Source organism: Danio rerio, chromosome 16 (genome assembly GCF_049306965.1).
Source record: "Danio rerio strain Tuebingen ecotype United States chromosome 16, GRCz12tu, whole genome shotgun sequence".
Lineage (NCBI taxonomy): Eukaryota > Metazoa > Chordata > Actinopteri > Cypriniformes > Danionidae > Danio > Danio rerio.
This window is the reverse complement of record NC_133191.1, coordinates 57,520,001-57,540,000: the sequence shown is the minus strand read 5'-3', so window position 1 is coordinate 57,540,000 and position 20,000 is coordinate 57,520,001. Positions and strand designations below refer to the sequence as shown.

Sequence of the window (20,000 nt, the reverse complement as noted above, 5' to 3'; positions counted from 1 at the left end):
TGCACTGGACTGATCCATGCCATACGTTACACTTTTTTTTAATGCATCACAAAGCAACTGACAAACACTTAATGCCCATCACACAACTACAACCTCCTCAATTTATTGTTACAGCTGTTGTTCTTTTTATTATTATCATTATTATTAGTATTATTATTATTATTACCAACATGAGTATATTATAGTTATCAAGTTAATAATCTATCATACATATCTTTAATATTATTCTTCCATGTGGGTTTGTACAATTCATAATTAGCATTGATATAGTGTTTTCTTTTTTATTTATTTAGTTTTTATTATTATTATAAGAATTTTTTTTTTTTGCTTATTCTCATTGCTCTGTTTGCTGAACTTTATTTATTTTATTTTACACTCTTTTTGTTTCTTTTCTTTTTCTTCGACTCCTCCCCCTCATTTTCTGTTTTTTTTTCTATTTTATTTTTATTTTTTATTTTATTTATTATTATTATTTTATTAATTTTGGTTTATTATTATTAGTTTGTTTTCTCTTTTCCTCTCTTTCCCCTTCTACTTACTACTATTATTATTATTTATTATTATTATTATTATTATTGTTGTTATTATTATTATTATTATTATTATTATTATTATTATTATTATTATTACTTGTCTTCTCCCTGATTTCCCATCCTCCCCTTTCCTCGACATCCTTGTCATAAATGGTATTACTTTTATTTTTTGTTATCATTATTATTATTACTGTTCTGACTTGTCCTGTTATCTTTTCATTATCATTATTACAAGTATTTATACCATTATCATTAGTAAGGTTGCAGTTGTTGTAGTTGTAACAGTAGTAGTTGTAGTAGTAGTAGTAGTAGTTGAAGTAGTAGTCATTGTAATAGTATCGATTGTTATTAAGTAATTGTTACGGAGATTATAGAAGTTGTAGTTCATGTAGTAATAGATGTCATTGGTATAGTAGTAGCAGAAGTAGTAATGGTGTGGTGGTTACAGTAGTAGTAGTAGTAGTCGTTGTTGGTGTAGTAATATCAGTAGTAGATGTTGTTGATGTAGATGTAGTAGAAGTGATTGTAGTAGTAGTAGTAGTAGTGGCAATGGTAGTAGTAGTAGTAGTAGTAGTAGTCGCAGTAGACATTGTGGTATTAATTGTAGCAAACGCTATAGTAGTATCAGTAGTAGTAGTAGTCGTTGTAGTAGTATCAGTAATAGTAGACATTGTAGTAGTAGTAGTCGTGGTTGTGGCTGTAGTAGAAGCATTAGTAGTTGTAATATAAGTAACTTTCTGTAGTAGTAGTTGGTGTAGCACTTGTGATTTATTATTATTGTTGTCAGTTATTACTGTTGTCCTTTCTTTCTTTTTACTCTCATATTTACTATCATACATTAATAAGCATTGTTGTTACTCTCTACCTCTGACTGGTTTCTTTCTATATGTTTTATTTATATCTGTGACACTTGCTTCATTTATTGACTGTTATTGTTCCTAATGTATGTACTCTGACCTGTCCACCAAGTTACCTTTACATGCATACACACACTCACATGCACACACTCACGCACATACCAGTACCTAACTATATTGTTGATGTTTTTGTTGTTTTTGTTTTGTTGCTTTGTATTTGTTATCTGTTGATGTTTTCTTGTATTTGTATGATTTTTGCATATACTAATAAAAAAAAAAAAAAAAAAAATGAAACATACGAAATTAGATGAAACTCTGGAGGAAATGCAGGATAGCCTGGTGATGCGACATTAATTGTTTTATACTAAAACTTTCCTTCTAAAAGTGCTTCCTTGGTCTTATCCATATTTCTTTGCATGTTGAACACACGTCGGCCACAACAGGAAAAAAAAACTGCAACTGCGTTCATTTTTTTTTACGTGTTAAATATTTCAAATTAATCGCATGCGTTAATGCACTAATTTTGACAGCACTAATATATGTACAAACACATCATTTGTTTTATTCATATAGTTGTTTATAAAACATTCAAGCATATATTAAAATAATGACAATAATTAATAAATATTTTTGGCAATTTTTTGTATCAAATGTTTTTTTATGAAATAATTAAAAAAATAATATTTAAGTATTTTTGCAGTTTTTTATTAAATTAATTTCCTTACTTTATTGAATTAGATGAATCATTTACATTCAATTAATTAAGCAATAAACTAATTAAACAAAATTTAAATGCTATTGATCAACCAAAAATCATTTATCCTTATTAGCTTATTATTTACTTAGCTAAACAAACATTTAAAGTAAATGCATTCAAATAAATGATTATATATAACTAATAATTAATTTAATTAAATAATAAAGTATTTCACATTAAAATGGTAAATGAAGAAATATATTTAAGCGTATTTAAAATGAAATCAAAGGTTTTTTTCCAAATACAATATTTACAGTTGAAGTCAGATTATTAGCGAATTATTAGTAAAATATTATTTACTGTCATCAAGGCAAAAACTATTACGTTTAGAAATTTGCTGAAGAAATCTTCTCTTTGGTAAACATAATTGGGGAAAAAAATAAACAGGGGGCTGACTTCAACTGTATCAGAAAAAAATATACAGTTATGTATTCATTCATTCATCAGCTTAGTCTCTTATTTATTAGGGGTCGCCAAAGCGGAGTGAACTGCCAACTATTCCAGCATAAGTTTTACACAGCCACAACCCAGTTCTGGAAAAGTATTCATAAATGTATGCATCTATTTATACACAAAAACGAACACTGAAATAATTTGAAATAGTTTCTTCCACGCAGTCAGACTTACATCACATCCTCTGATGGCGTCCATGGCCAGCAGGTCGTTTCCGTGTCTCAGCTGGAACTTGACCATCTCTTCAGCTGTTCTGAGGTCAGCGAGTTCCTGTTCCTGAGACTCGCTGCACTCCTTAATCAAATCCTTGAGCAGCAGAGCGTATTTACTCATGCGCTGGATGGGTTTCAGCAGGTACGACGCCAGGTCCATCTTATCACCCAGCTCCACCTGCTTATTCTGCACACACACACACAGAGAAATTACAATAATATTACAATGATTTAATATATCATCAACTTTATTAAGCAGCTCAACTGCTTGTTCAAGCTCTTGTTCTCTCCAGACTGGACTATTGCAACTCTCTACTAGCCGGGCTTCCAGCTAACTCTATCACACCTCTTCGGCTGCTTCAGAACGCAGCAGCACGACTGGTCGTTAATGAACCTAAAAGAGCACATGTCACTCCGCTGCTCATCCGTTTGCACTGGCTGCCAGTTGATGCTCGCATCAAATTCAAAGCTCTGATGTTTTCTTACAAAGCGACTTCTGGCTTTGTTCCTTCTTATCTGCCCTCAGTTCTGCAGATTTATGTGCCCTCCAGAAACTTGTCGCCTCGTGGTTCCATCCCAAAGAGGGAAGAAATCACTTTCCCGAACTCTCGCATTCAATCTGCCCCATTGGTGGAATGAACTCCCTAACTGCATCAGAACGGCAGAGTCACTCGCTGTCTTCAAGAAACCACTAAAATCTGTTTAGTCTCCACTTCACTTACTAATCTGCAATTGCCTCTCTGGCTATACCACTAACTGTACTACAAAAAAAAAAAAATTCTTACATTGCTAATGCTTTCCTTCTTAGGGCTCTATTTTGACTGTCCATGCGCAGAGCGCAAAACGCAGGGCGCAAACGCTTTCAGGGCGTGTCAGGACGCGTTTTTGCTAATTTAAGGACGGGAAATCTGCCTTGCGCCGTGGCGCATGTTCTAAAAGGGTTGAGTTTATTTTCTTAATGAGTTATAGGTGTGTTTTGAGAATAAACCAATCAGAGTCTCATCTACCATTCCCTTTAAGAGTCAGCTGCGTCACGCCAAGAGCGCATTCGCTATTTACATGACGCAAAGTAAGTCTAAGTGGAAAAAATAAGCATTTCACTAGCAAACAGTTAACAGCTTTTTAACAGAAAACTGTTAAACAGAGCATCTACTGCGTGAGAATGAGAGATAATGGATCACTTTCACTTTCGCTCTTGGATAGGGAAACCTTTACACACAGACATCAATTAGTCTATAAATAAATACTTTTGTTTGTTAAGCGCAAATATTCGTTTCAAAGCTATTTCTAAATTCAGTTCTAATTTCCAGCAAACGAATAAATGAATAATAATAACAAAATAAGCTCAAAAACCTGAGTTATATCCTAAAACACATGCTGAGCCCCATTTGGTCTAAAACCTGACAGGTGGACAAATCTAAGCTTGTTTTTAATAAAACAGATATAAATATGGATATAATAAATAATACTGCTAATAATAATAACATTATACAAAAACAAATTGTTATGAACGAACTGAAAAAGCCTCCCGAGATGAAGAAGGCATAAAAACAGTGGTTTTTCATATTTATGTAGGCTAGAAAATAATATGTTTTGTAATATTTTAATCCTTTATATTTATATTCTATATCTATTCTTATTATATCCTATATATATCCTTAATATTAAAATTTTTTCATATGTAAAGATATTTGCCTATTGCTCTCTTGTGTGTATTAAGCAGTGTGTAAGCGAGGCTCAACTCTGCGCCGGAGTTTAGACCGGGTTTGTTTTTGTCTAATGAAAAATCTATTATAGTTCCTCAAAATAGCGACGCCCCAGCAGTGCACCTCAGAACGCCTCCTTTTTAGAGCAGAACGCCTATGGGCGCACATATGAGCGCTAATGCATTTGCTATTTAAACAGCGTAGCGCAACGCCTCAAAACCACTCTTGCGCCAAGCTGAAACTACCAAAAGACTATTGTGCCGCGTCTTGCGCCACACTGCGCCGGGTGTATGATAGGGCCCTTAGACTTTACACACCTGAAACTTGCCTACAGCACTTATTCATTGTTGCTCTTATAGTTGTGTAAGTTGCTTCCTTGTTCTCATTTGTAAGTCGCTTTGGATAAAAGCATCTGCTAAATGACTAAATGTAAATGTAAATCATGATGAACGTGCACAATATTGCCTAACTAGTAGCTGAGAGAGCTTAATGTGCTCCTGTATGTTTTAATGGCATGTGTTTTCTTAAATTGCAGCACATTAAGCTCTCTCTTAATAATTGAAGTCATTTACCCTGAAGAAAGCGTTCCCGTGGCTGGTCAGCAGAGCATCTGAGCGGGGTTTATTCTTACTGTACAGAGCGTACATGCCGAACTGCTCCTCCTGGAAGAACATGAGAAAACACACTTACAGTATATCTGACAGAGGCGTCTTTATATGACATGATGGTCAAAATATTATCAGACCGAGAATGATAATTCAGGAGGGCTAATAATTCTGACTTCAACTGTATCTAGACCCTTTTGAGGAATGTAAACAAACCTTATTTCTACAGCCTCAGTGAATTCCTAAAGAGTCACATATTGTTAAATATGCTCTTCTTGCAGGTCTCGGTATGCTTATTTGGTCCGCTTCTGGTGCGCACTCGAGTACGATTGCTGCATTCTCACCTGCCCAAACGAACCGCACCAAAAGGGAAAACGAACTCTAGTGCGATTCAATCGAACTAAATAAGGAAGGTGTGAAAGCACCCTTAGACATCCTGCGGCGATATTTGTGCAAATGAGGCAGCGAGAATGACGCAAATGAATTGGCAAATTAAATTGCCGTGAATTGATCATTTTCCGCAATTGACATGCTTAACGTGCAAATTGCTCAAATTGGAAAAAAGTAACTTTAGTGGACATTCACTCTGCGTTAGCCAATCAGGAGCTTGCTCTAGTAGGGGCATGACAATGATAAAGCAACGCAATCTCACAGCAATTCGTAACTTTTTGCTTCATTGACTAATTCGTATAAATTCGTACGATCTAATTCGTACAATTTAGTACGATTTGCTCATCATCCAATGACGGTTGGGGTTAGGGGTGAGGTTAGGTGCCACGCCTCCTTTTTAAAATCATACATTTTCGCACGACTGAACTCGTACAAATTTGTACGAATTAGCCACTAAACTGCCAAAACGTAAAATACTAACGTTTCCTCGTGAGATCAGGCTGGATAAAGCCTCTGTTGAGAGACAGACCTCGCTGTAGCCCGCAGCTTGATGACCTACAGGACCAGGTCCACTACGTAACAGAAGATTGCCTACACCTCCCCCAAACCTAAACCCACTTGTCACAGTAGTATTGGCGTTACTGTAGTGGGCGGAACACTGTCCATTACATATTGGACCTGGTCAAGCGATTGTAAAACAGACTGCAGCAAGTACATCTTGCCTGCTGTTAGTGTCCCTCCTGTCTACAATGGACAACAGTTCATAAAGTCTGAAGCACTGCTGGAAGATTCCATCACCCAGATACAGTTTCTAGAGGAGTTGATGTGGAGTTGGTGCACTTCTGAAAGCAACTAGTGGACTCATATATGGTGTCGAACAGCTGTACGCTGTTTATCAGCCTTCCTAAAGCACATAAACACTGCTATTCTCTCATTAAAATCCAGGTTAGCTATTTAGCAACAAAACTAGAGTCACCGGACAGACAGAAACCCTGGCCATGACACAAATCCACGTCTATGAGTGAATTTCACATGTGAATGAAGCAAACTTTAAAAGGGGAAAGAAGCAAGCAAACTCTAAATGTTACAAAAATATAATTGCATGATTTGCCCCATTGGGTAATAAAAACTCTTCCCAAACTCTTTTCCCAATGAAACGCCAACTGTACTACATTCAATCAGCTCACGATCAGACTTTAAGTGTGTGTGTGGACTCACGTGCATGAGGAAGCATCTGCTGACGGTCAGCGGCGAGTGTGAGCACCTCTCCAGCTCCTTCAGAAAGTACAGGCTGTGGAAGTCGCTCAGTTTCTCTAGGTTGCCAAATATGATGCTGCGTTTCCCCCTCAGGTCCTGCGGGAGATCCAGTCTCTCCATCTCTGGGAAATATTGCTGGACGACGTAGATGAGAGAGCGGACGTACTCGCGCTCCGTGGAGATCATCTCATCCATAATGTGCTGCACTTTACTGCAACACACAAACATTATACTTTCAATAATACATTCAATTAAGTTATATTTATATTCATCTTTATATTTATGTATATTTTCTATATTTTGTTTTCTTCTGGAGAAAGTCTTATTTGTTTTATTCTGGCTAAGATAAAAGCTGTGATCCTAATTGTGGTGTTTGGTGACTGTCGCTTTAAATTCAAATGAGATTGCGCTTTTTTCAAAAGAAGGCGGAGTTACAGACACCTGTGTGTCAACATAGTGGCAGATTCAAACACAAGACTGAGGCCCTATGCTAATGAGGGAGAGATGGTCACTAGTGGGCGGGGCTTTCCCCCTCTGATGACACGTACAAAAGGAGAATGTCAATCAAAGTGTTTTCTTCATCAAGTGTGATTCGAAAAAATAGAATTAATACATGTTTATTATTAGAAGCTGCTTATATTGCCACACAACTGTGTTAAAACCTCTTAGAAATGAGATTTTTGCATTAAATACCTGCTGACGGAGTGGCAGTGATCAGCTCTGCAGGGTGTGGACAGGCTGCGGCTGCGGGTCAGCACTGGACTCTTCACATCCGGACGCTGCAGTTTTTTCTCCGCACTGACATTATTGCTGACCTCCAGGCCTCGGATGTAGACGCCGGTGTATCCGTGATGAGCGCTGGGCTCGTAGCTCAGCGTCTTCATGATCTTCTTGAGCGGCTGCTTGCGGAGACGATGTGGCTCAGACGGACTGGAGTCCACCGTGCAGTCGCTGTCTGTGTCCTCCGCTGTGCTCAGGCTTCTGGGAAACTGTGGAGCGTCATCATATTCCACACAGGAGCTCAGAGGCGGCAGATCTGGGGAAACACCTCCATTCAGGCTCTCCGGAGGACTCGAGAACACCTCTGGAAAGAAATTAGAAATACTATTATAATTATTGTCATTTTTGTTGGTTTATTATGCTGTCAAACAAAAGCATATATTTCAGCGTAATTTACAGTATATGCAGAGTTGGATATGACAATAGGAGTTGGATATGAACATAAATTATAATATAAATTATTTATATATAATTTATTTTATAATTAAATTATTATTATTATTATTATTATTATTATTATTATTATTATTATTATTATTATCATTATTATTATTATTCACATTTATATTATTATTTATGTTCATATCCAACTCCTATTGTCATATCCAACTCTGCATATACTGTAAATTACGCTGAAAATCAACTAACTAACCAATCAATCAATCAATCAATCAAAAAAAACTAACAAATCATTTAATCAATAAACATATAAATAAATAAAAACGAATAAATATCAACCAACCAATCTACAAACAAACAAACAAACAAACAAACAAACAAACAAACAAACAAACAAATCAATCAAAAAATCATTTAATCAATAAACATATAAAAAATAAATAAATATAAACCAATCTACCAACAAACAAACAACCAAACAAACAAACAAACATAAATTAATCAACAAAAATTATTAAACATATAAATTTAAAAATATATATATCAACAAACCAACCTACCGACAAACAAACAAACAAACAAACATTACATAACCAATAAAAAACTAACAAACAAATCTATCAATCCATAAATATATTAAAAAATATATATCAACCAACTGACCATTCAATCAATCAATCAATCAATCAATCAATCAATCAATTAATCAATTAATCAATTAATCAATCAATCAATCAATCAATCAATCAATCAATCAATCAATCAATCAATCAATTAATCAATTAATCAATCAATCAATCAATCAATCAACAGGTTAAACAAACATTAAATATTAAAAATATTAATATCAATCAACCAATTAATCAATAAATCAACAAACAAACCAATCAATTAAGCACTCAATCGATCAATGAACAAATAAATAAATCAATACATTTCCAATTATCAATTAACCAATTAACAAACAAACAAACAAACAAATAAATGAATATCAATCAATCAATAAATCAATCCATCCATTATTTGCTATAAAGGAGTGTGTAAATGTCTCACGTGTGGTGTGTTGTGGTGTGCTGCTCTCCATCAGCTCCTCCAGCTGCTGTTGTGTGTGTTTGCAGCTCCTCCAGATGTTCCTCCAGCGCTGCTCCTCTCCTGGACTCTCTAGCTGCTGCAGCGTCTGCTGGAACGAGCTGAAGTTCTGTGGGGAAAACTGCTGCGCCTCGCTGTGAAAATCCTGGAGCATCTGCAGTGCCGCCGCGTCCCCGTCCACGCGCAGGCGACATAAATACTCCTGACACTGGAGCATCCATTCATTCGCCTGACAGATGAATAAAAAATAACACAATAATACTGAATATTGAACATTTTTAATTATGAAGCACTGCCCTGTTTCTGTTTGGGTGATAATTGATCTGACTTTTATTACATACCTGCCAGCATTAGGATGTAAAAACACGAGAAACCCCCCATTTTTAAGACTGTAATAATTAGATCAAATTTATTTATTAATTTATTTTTGTTTGAGTTTATTTTTGTTACTTTTTACATTTCATTCACATTTTTTTCTCATTTTCAAGTGACAAATTCCAGATCATTTGTTTTTGCAAGTGAATTGAACATAAAACAATTAAGTTGTCCCAACACAAATAATTTAAGTTAAAGTAACAAATGCAAGTGTATTAAACTTAAAACAATTAGGTTGTCTCAACACATGGACTAAGTTAACGTAACAAATGCAAGTGAATTAAACATTAAACAATTAAGTTGTCTCAATATAAATCGTTAACGTAACGATTGCAAGTGAATCAAACATAGTCAATTTGTGTTGACAAATTAATTGTTTTATGTTTAATTCACTTGCATTTGTTACGTTAACTTAAGACAATTAAGTTGTCTCAACAAATATCGATTAAGTTAACGTAACAAATGCAAGTGAATTAAACATGATATAATTAAGATGCCCCCCCAAAAATCTATTAAGTTAACGTAATAATTGCAAGTGAATTAATCAATTGATTTTTGTTGGGACAACTTAAATATTTTATGTTTAATTTACTTGCATTTGTTATGTTAACTTAATCGATTTTTGTTGGGACAACTTAATTGTTTAAAGTTAACGTAACAAATGCAAGTGAATTCACTTAAAACAATTAAGTTGTCCTAACAAATATCGATTAGGTTAAAGTAATGAATGCAAGTGAATTTAACATAAACTATTAAGTTGCCCTAATAAAAACCAATTAAGCTAACATAACAAGTGCAAGTGAATTAAACAATCAATTTTATTTTTTTTTTTGTTGGGACAACTTAATTGTTTTATGTTTAATTCACTTGCATTCATTACGTTAACTTAATCGATTCTAGTTGAGACAACCGAACTGTTTTAAGTTAACATAACGAATGCAAGTGAATTAAATATTAAACAAGTAAGTTGTCCCAACAAAAAATCGATTAAGTTAAAGTAAGAAATGCAAGTGAATTAAACAATCGAATTTTGTTGGGACATTGTTTTATGTTTAATTCACTTGCATTCGTTACATTAACTTAATCTGTTTTTGTTAGGACAACTTAATTGTTTTAGGTTTACGTAAAAAATGCAAGTGAATTAAACTTAAAACAGTTAAGTTGTCCCAACACAAATGAAGTTAATGCAATAAATGCAAGTGAATTGAACATAAAACAATTAAGTTGTCCCAAAACAATTCGATAAAGTTAATGTAACAAATGCAAGTAAATTAAACATAATCGATTTTTGTTGGGACAACTTAATTGTTTTATGTTTAATTCACTTGCATTTTTTGCGTAAACTTAAAACAATTAAGTTGTCCTAACAAAAACAGATTAAGTTAATGTAACGAATGCAAGTGAATTTAACATAAAACAATTAAGTTGTCCCAACAAAAATCGATTATGTTTAATTCACTTGCAATTGTTACCTTAACTTAATCGATTTTTGTTGGGAGAACTTAATTGTTTAAAGTTAACGTAACAAATGCAAGTGAATTCAACATAAAGCAATTAAGTTGTCCCAACATAAATCGATTAAGTTAATGTAACAAATGCAAGTAAATTGAACATAAAACAATAAATTGACTCAACACAAATAGATTAAGTTAACATAACTAATGTAAATGAATTGAACTTAAAACAATTAAGTTGTCCCAAAAAAATCTCCAGAATTGTGTTGTTTCAACTCATTCTAAATAAGTAGTTTAAACAAACAGCAAATATCATGCTTTGGGTGTAGCGACAAATGAATAACTGACAGGATGCATCAAAATACCCATAATGCCCTGCGCAGCAGATTTTACCGATTGGTAGAACTCGTAAAGGTTGTGCAGGACGTGGAGCTGACTCCTGCGGGTTTCACAGCGCTGCAGGACGGAGATGATCTGCTGATTGAGCTCCAGCAGAGAAGAAGAGCTGTCAGACTCTCTCAACAACACTGATGCTTTATTCTGCTGCTCCTGCACACACACACACACACACACACACACACACACACACACACACACACATTGAATTCAAGTTTTAATTGTCACATACAGAGTCAAACACAGTATGATATGCACTGAAATGCTTACACAATCACTCGTGACCAATAACAATATTAATCATAACAACAACAATAAGAATCTAAATGTGGAGAAATAGAAGTTATGCAATAGAAAATAAAAGCAAATATAAACTTTTTAAAGAGTATAAAAAAGCATGACAAAGTGTATAAATATAGCTTTCTATATAAACAAACAAACAAACAAACAAACAAACAAACAAACAAACAAAAAAAAATGGTTACATTCAGTTGAAATTGACAATCTGGAAACTCTCCCCATTATTCTCCCACTCCTCTCAGATGGGATGTCAGGCCAAATCAAAGGTTAGCATTGGCCAACTTTAGCCCGAGTGCCCCAGTTTGGGCATCTCTAGTCTAAACACAAACTCTTTCAGTGTGATTTCCTGAACACTCACGCGGGCCTCCTGCATGAAGAGCTCCAGACTCTTGCTCATGTCCTGAATGGAGCTCAGAGAGAGCGAGAACGAGTCCAGAGGAGCCAAATGTCTCTCGCTCTCCACATAAAACCAGCGCTTTATCTGAACACAGAAAACACACACACAAACATCAGCACTCACATTTCTCTTCATTTCAACCTACACAAACAGCTGTAAGTAAGGATAACCCTGCAGTAATGATAATCAAACCATGCTGTGTTATATCTAGCTTTGTTTGTGTCATATACACTGTTATTATTGTCATATTTACTGCATAATGTAAAGACAGTATTACAGTATTGAATGGTTTAAGAGTTATATTTCCATTTTATTTTCTGTAATTGTTTTTGTTGTATTTTTATTAGTTTAATTAGTTTGGTGTATTTATTGTAGTCATTTTAAACGAGTCGAATTAAATAAATTTCTCCTTGGCAACTAGCCTAGACTATGTCTTGTAAGCCTCTGTGAAAAAAAAAAAAATTCTTAGAGCAATGCTGCAGACAAACATGACTAAAAGGCTAATTCTATTTTATTTTATTGTTTTTTTTAACAGTCTATTAAAATTTTAACATTCATTATTTTATTTTATTGCATGTGCTTTCAATTATATTATATTAATGCTTTTTTATTTTATCATTATTTATTTTTATATGCATTTTATTTACTTTTTTATTATTTATACATTTTTATATGCAATATTTTATTTCAGTTTTAATGCATATGCTTTAATTATATTTTATTATTTATTTTTTGTTTAACATTTTATTATTTTTATGCAATCTTTTATTTTAACGCATGTGCTTTTAATTATATTGTATTTCAATAATTTAGTTTAATTTATAATTATTTATTTTATATGTATTATTTATTTACTTTTTATATGCATTATTTTATTAATAATGCATGTACTATTAATTTGTTTAACAATTATTTTATTTTATTTGATTATTATTTTTTATATGTATAATATTTATTTGTTTGTTATTATTTATTAATATTTGTATGCATTATTTATTTTTAATGTATGTGCTTTTATTTTTGTATGTTTTATTAATTATTTTTTCGTTTATTATTATTTATTTATATGCATTATTTATAAGAATTTTTAATATTATAAATTTTTATATGCATAATTTTCTTTTATTATAATGCATGTGCTTTTAATTATGGTATTTTTATTAATTATTTAGTTTTATTGTTTATTTTTTTTATATGCATTATTTGTTTACTTTTTATTATTTGTTCATTTATATATGCATTATATTGTTTTATTTTTAATTCATGTGCTTTTAATTATATCATATTTTATTTATTTAATTTTATATGCATTATTTTATTTTATTTTAATGCATGTGCTTTTGATTATATTACATTTTTTACATTTTTATTTTATTACGATTTACTTTTTAATTATTTATTTTATAATATATTTAATTCACGTGCTTTTAATTATATGTAAGCATTTATTTTTTTATTTCATTATTACTTATTTTTATTTGCATTACTTATTTACATTTTTATTATTTAGACATTCTTATATGCATAATTTATTTTATTTTTAATGAATATGCTTTTGCATGGACTTTTATCACCTTCCAACCTAATTTGATCAGTTCAAATATATTATTTTATAATTTTTATTATTTTATTATATTTAAATGTATTCTTTTCTTTTCTTTTACTATTTTCTTTTAATATTATTATTATTATTATTATTATTCTTTTGTTTTAATACATTTTTCTTTTCTTTTAATAAATTGGTATTTTACTTTATTTTTAATGCAAGTGCTTTTGCATTGACTTTACTTCCCATTTAATTTGATTATTTCAAATTTACTAAATAAATTGACTGAATAAACACCGTAAAATAAGATTATTTTACTAGGTTTATAAGAAATATAAACCTAGGATATATATATATATATATATATATATATATATATATATATATATATATATATATATATATATATATATATATATATATTTTTTTTTTTACATCTAAGATATAAACACATGAGACATAAAAAGCATAAATAATCAGATAATGAGTACAAATGTTTTATCAAAAACGTAATTTCACACTAAATGCATTTTTTTGCAGTGTGTAGTGTAATCGTTCACCTCCTCCTGTTTTTCCTGTATTGTGCGCAGCTCCAGGAGCGTCTCCAGATTCTGCAGGGATTTATTAGAGAGAATCACCAGTTTATGAACCTCTTCATCCACCTGATTATATAACGCACTGACCAGATCCACAGCGTCTCTGCACAAAAAACACAACATCAGGTTTCAACTACACAACCACACATCCAAACAACACATATTATGCATCAGTTTGACCTTAATTTTTTCACTCTTTCTTAAATGACTTTTTACATTTTAAATCGAGCACTATTATTTTAATTCACACCCCCATCATGAAAGTCCTTACTGTACTTAATCTTTTACTTACACCTAATATTTACATTAAGAATGTACACTGCAAAAAAAGCTTTTCTTACTTAAATTTTTGTACTCGTTTTTATTCCAAACATCATTAATTTAATTTCATTTAATTTCATTTAATTTCATTTAATTTCATTTCATTTTAACTTGGATAAAATATAACCTTATTTATTTAATTTAATTTATTTTTATTAAATTTTAAATAAAAAAATATTAAATGTAGTTTTTAATTAATAAAATTTAAATTAAATTTAAATTATTCAATTTTAAATTTAATTTAATTTAATTTAGTTTTTAATTAATTTAGTTTAAATTGATATAATTTAATTCAACTTATTTTATTTAAATGAAAACTTATTTATTTAATTTAAATTAAACTTAATTTTTTTATTGTTCTTAAATAATTACATTTAATTTTAACTGGGATAAAATGTAAACTTATTAATTTAATTTAATTTAATTTTTATTTAATTTAATTTAAATTAAACTCAATTTAATTTAATTTAATTTAATTTAATTTTAATTTTAATTTAAATTAAACTCAATTTAATTTAATTTAATTTAATTTGATTTAATTTAATTTAATTTAATTTAATTTAATTTAATTTAATTTAATTTAATTTAATTTAATTTAATTTAATTTAATTTAATTTAATTTAATACTCTGCCAAAAACTGCCATTTATAATTTTGGCGACCACTAATAAAGGAAAGTGAGTGAGAGTGAGTTATTTTATTGTTTATAATTTGTTTCTATATTTTATTGTTTGTTTTATATTTTAGTATTTCTATTAAATAAAATAACATAGTACTAATTAAAAAAGCATACATGCATTAAACTGATCTTGAAAGGCTGATACAGCATTAAAAATGTCTGAAGTGAGCACCTGTAGTTGTGGTTTTCACACATCTCCTCTTTCCTGAGCCGAGCCAGAAATGTTCCTCCCTCCAGCCGCAGCCGGTTCAGTTCAGTGTCGTCCAGAATGTTCTTCATCAGGCTTTTCTGCTGACCTATGACCTCTGACACCTCCTACAGCGGGACCACAAAAGGGGTTTCAACAGCTGCTTTAAAAGATTCATTTGAAGTAAAGTTCTGCTTCTGCTATCAGAAAAAGAGACATGCAACAAAGACTAGGCAATAGAGGCATGCAGATTCAAACTCACGGGGAAAAGTATGGTAGTTCAAGACAGAAATCACTCTTTTGTGTTTTGTAATAAAATAACAATGTTAAAAAAGAAATATAGACACATTTAGGAAGAGTCGGTGTTATATTACCACACTAGGGCTTCATTTTAGCAAAGTTATTAAATTAATAAAATTGAAAACACTCAAAATGACTGCCTCGGTAGTTCTAGTGTTAAATGTTTCAGTGTTTTCCACAGTAAATGATCATGAAATCATAAAGATTTTTAATATGTTGTTCCACAAGATGCACAGTTTTACCTGAGCTGTCTCCAGATTGCTGATGTTGTTTAGTGTCTCGATGGAGCTCTGAAGAAAAGAGATCGCAGCGCTGCAGCTCGACGCAAACGGCTCAATTTTCTGCCAAAAAAACAAAACAAAAACAAAAAGATTTATTAGTTTCACTTCTGTTCAACTTGAATTATTTTATATATTTACACATTTCTAAACATAACAGTTTTAATAACTAATTTCTAATAACAATTTTATTTTATCTTTGCACCAGAGAAAGAGCAACAGCTTATTTGCATTTAAAGACACACACATAAAATTAGGGCTGGACAATAATTCAATATCAATATACAGTTGAAGTCAGAATTATTAGCCCCCCTGTTTAATTTTTTCCTCAATTTCTGATTTTTCTCAACACATTTGTAAACATAATAGTTTTATTAACTCATCTCTAATAACTGATTTATTTTATCTTTGCCATGATGACAGTAAATCATATTAGACTATAGATGTTCTAATTAAATTAACTAGGCAGGTTAGGGTAATTAGGCAAGGTGTTGTATAATGATGGTTTGTTCTGTGGACTATCGAGAAAATATAGTTTAAAGGGGCTAATTATATTGACCTTAAAATAGTGTTTAAAAATCTTAAAACTGCTTTTATTCTAGCCAAAATAAATCAAATAAGACTTTAACCAGAAGAAAAAATATTATCAGACATACTGTGAAAATTTCCTTGCTGTGTTAAACATCATTTAGGAAATATTTAAAAAAGAAAAAAAATTCAAAGGGGGCGAACAATTCTTCAACTGTATATCGTGATAGATTTATTTTCAATATCGGTGCTATAAGTTTTAAGCCCGTTTCCGGGATTTTATTTTTGCATCTAAAAAGTTCATATCAATAATTTTTTTCTTTGAACCACCAGGTGGCAGTCTCTGTACTTTTATTTCGGAGTGCAGATTGCATACGTTTTATTAATATATATATTTTTTACTATATATATATATATATATATATATATATATATATATATATATATATATATATATATATATATATATATATATATGTATGTATATATATATATATATATATATATATATATATATATATATATATATAGCTAAAAAAAAAAAAAATATATATATATATATATATATATATATATATATATATATATATATATATATATATATGTGTGTATTTACTATTTTCCCAAGTGTATATAACTACTGTAAGAAATTATCAGCGTTCGGTACTTACTTTCAGTATTATCTTTGCTTGAACTGAACCTATCTAATCCTGTTTGTATGAAATGAACCTGCACCTACGCAGGTTTGAGCTACCAGCAGGGCCGGAGCAAGCTGAACTGCCGCTCTAGGCCAGCGGTTCCCAAACTTTTCAGCCCGCGACCCCCAAAATAACAATGCCAGTGACTCGCGACCCCCAATATCCTCTGAGGTGGTTATAAATACAGAAACCTTGCATGCAATGATACAGACACACCAATTAAATTTGTGTCAGTGCTTTAAATGTGCCAGAAAGTATAACCTGATGTTATAAAATCAAAATGCATCTGACGCTATTGCTGCCTTTAATATAATGTAATTACCCCAGGGGTCGCAATCCAATAGAACTAGTAACTATAAGCTACTATATTAACTATATAGTATAAAGTAACTATAAACAACTATTTTTATTTTCAGTATAGTTATGGATAAAATATGTTAATTTTTATGGTTTAATAAAAATAAATAGATTTTTGGAAATCACCAGGCGACCCCCCTTCATTGCCCTGCGACCCCTCGGGGGGTCCCGTCCCCCACTTTGAGAACCACTGCTCTAGGCAAAGGACGGTCTCAACACTAAAGTAAAAGCAGTGGGGTGGGGTGGGGTGGGGGGGTGAGGAAGCTGTCGCAGACTCTGCCCTTTCTATTGTGCCATCCTAGAAGCAGATATAACTGAGGGCGCGGGTGGTGAGGGTAGTTTCGGGGACGCCGCCCTCTCTATTCTGCCAACCTAGGCAGCCGCCTAGGTCGCCTCTATATACGCGCCGGCCCTGGCTACCAGAACTGTTGTTATGACAACAAGTCTCAGATGAGTTTTGAAGAGCGAATGGATCCTGGAACATGCCAAATCATCAATATCTAAATCCAGCTAATTGAGTAATCCATGTACAAAGAACAGACCCCTGGACACAGTGTGAGTGTAAGAAGATAAACACAGGTGTTGTTGTAAATATGCACCTGTCTGAAGTTAATATAGTGGCTGTGGTCATATGGAAACGTGCCGTCCAGGTCTGTGGTGAGCTGCGTGGAGTCGATGTGTTTCTGCAGAGCTTTTAGAGATGTCAGGACTTCATACTGGACACACAGAGAGAGAGAGAGAGAGAGAGAGAGGTCAATAAAAACACACTGTAGTCCGGCTGATGAAACAACAGAAACACATACTGTCGTTCACTCACCGGAAATGTGACGTCACGCTCAACTTTCACTGCTGCTTCTTTTTCCACCAGAAACAAAACTGAGTAAAGTGCATTGGGTACAGAAGTCTGGAGGGACAGAAGAATTCACAAGGCATGACTTAAAAAGCAATAAATAAATGCAATAAAAAGAAATGAATGTGATTAATTGAATAAATAAATCAAACAATCAATAAAAGAAAGTAGGGCGAGGCAGTGGCGCAGTAGGTAGTGCTGTCGCCTCACAGCAAGAAGGTCGCTGGGTCTCTGGTTCGAACCTCAGGTCAGTTGGCGTTTCTGTGTGGAGTTTGCATGTTCTCCCTGCCTTCGCGTGGGTTTCCTCCGGTTGCTCCGGTTTCCCCCACAGTCCAAAGACATGCGGTACAGGTGAATTGGGTAGGCTAAATTGTCCAGAATGTGTGTGTGGATGTTTCCCAGAGATGGGTTGCGGCTGTAGTGCATGTGCTTGGGGAAACCGGAGCACCCGGAAGAAACCCACAACAACACAGGGAGAACATGCAAACTCCACACAGAAATACCAACTGACCCAGCCGAGGCTCGAACCAGTGACCTTCTTGCAGTGCGGGTACAGCGCTACCCACTGCGCCACTGCAAGTAATAAAACTGTCAAATGAATAAAAAAAATAAAATAAAACTGTTTAATAAACAAAAAAATGAAAGAAAATTAAATAAATAAATGACGATTTTAAATAAAATAATGGTAATAAGGTAAAAAAATCAAAATTATGAATAAATAAAGAGTCAAAAAAGTAAACAGTAAAAACACCCAACAAATTAAAATGTCAAATAAATAAATAAATAAATAAATAAATAAATAAATAAATAAATAAATAAATAAATAAATAAATAAATAAATGTGCCAAATAAATAAATAAAAAGACAATAAACAAACAAATAAAGAAAATGTTAAATAAAGAAAAATGTCAAATAAATAAATAAACAAACAAATAAATAAAATGTTAAATAAAGAAAAATGTCAAATAAATAAATAAATAAACAAATACATACAATTATTGAAAAAACAAAAACAAATAAATATGTAATAAAACAAATTAAGAAACAAAAAATGTCAAATAAATAAATAAATATATACATGTGTCTAATAAATAAATAAATATGTCAAATAAATAAATAAATAAATAAATATGTCAAATAAATAAATAAATAAATATGTCAAACAAACAAATAAATAAATAAATAAATAAATAAATTTGTCAAATAAATAAATATATAAATAAATTTGTCAAATAAATAAATAAATAAATATGTCAAACAAACAAACAAACAAATAAATAAATAAATAAATTTGTCAAATAAATAAATATATAAATAAATTTGTCAAATAAATAAATAAATAAATATGTCAAACAAACAAACAAATAAATAAATAAATAAATAAATTTGTCAAATAAATAAATATATAAATAAATTTGTCAAATAAATAAATAAGTAAATAAAATTTTTGTCAAATAAATAAATAAATAAATAAATATGTCAAGTAAAGAAATAAATATTTCAAATAAATTACAAAATAAATAAATGTGTCAAATAAATAAATAAATAAATAAATATGTCAAGTAAAGAAATAAATATTTCAAATAAATTACAAAATAAATAAATGTGTCAAATAAATAAATAAATAAATATGTCAAATAAATAAATAAATAAATAAATAAGTCAATTAATACAAACGTCTAAAAAATAATTATTAAATAG

General features: G+C 31.4%; 1 protein-coding gene across 14 annotated transcripts in view; it reads right to left on the bottom strand.

The window, feature by feature from the left end:
* Window positions 1-20,000, bottom strand: part of plekhg4b (pleckstrin homology domain containing, family G (with RhoGef domain) member 4B) — a 156,888-nt gene that overhangs the window by 39,005 nt on the left and 97,883 nt on the right. For 13 of the 14 annotated variants that reach the window (XM_073924406.1, XM_073924409.1, XM_073924412.1 and 10 more), the window contains 12 exons: window positions 18,267-18,353; window positions 18,049-18,165; window positions 15,831-15,929; window positions 15,274-15,416; window positions 14,067-14,205; window positions 11,922-12,044; window positions 11,261-11,416; window positions 9,003-9,267; window positions 7,464-7,854; window positions 6,732-6,981; window positions 5,091-5,180; window positions 2,775-2,999 (listed from right to left, as the gene is read on the bottom strand). In XM_073924406.1, the coding sequence (XP_073780507.1) occupies window positions 2,775-2,999; window positions 5,091-5,180; window positions 6,732-6,981; window positions 7,464-7,854; window positions 9,003-9,267; window positions 11,261-11,416; window positions 11,922-12,044; window positions 14,067-14,205; window positions 15,274-15,416; window positions 15,831-15,929; window positions 18,049-18,165; window positions 18,267-18,353 (2,085 nt within the window). 14 annotated transcript variants of the gene reach the window in all.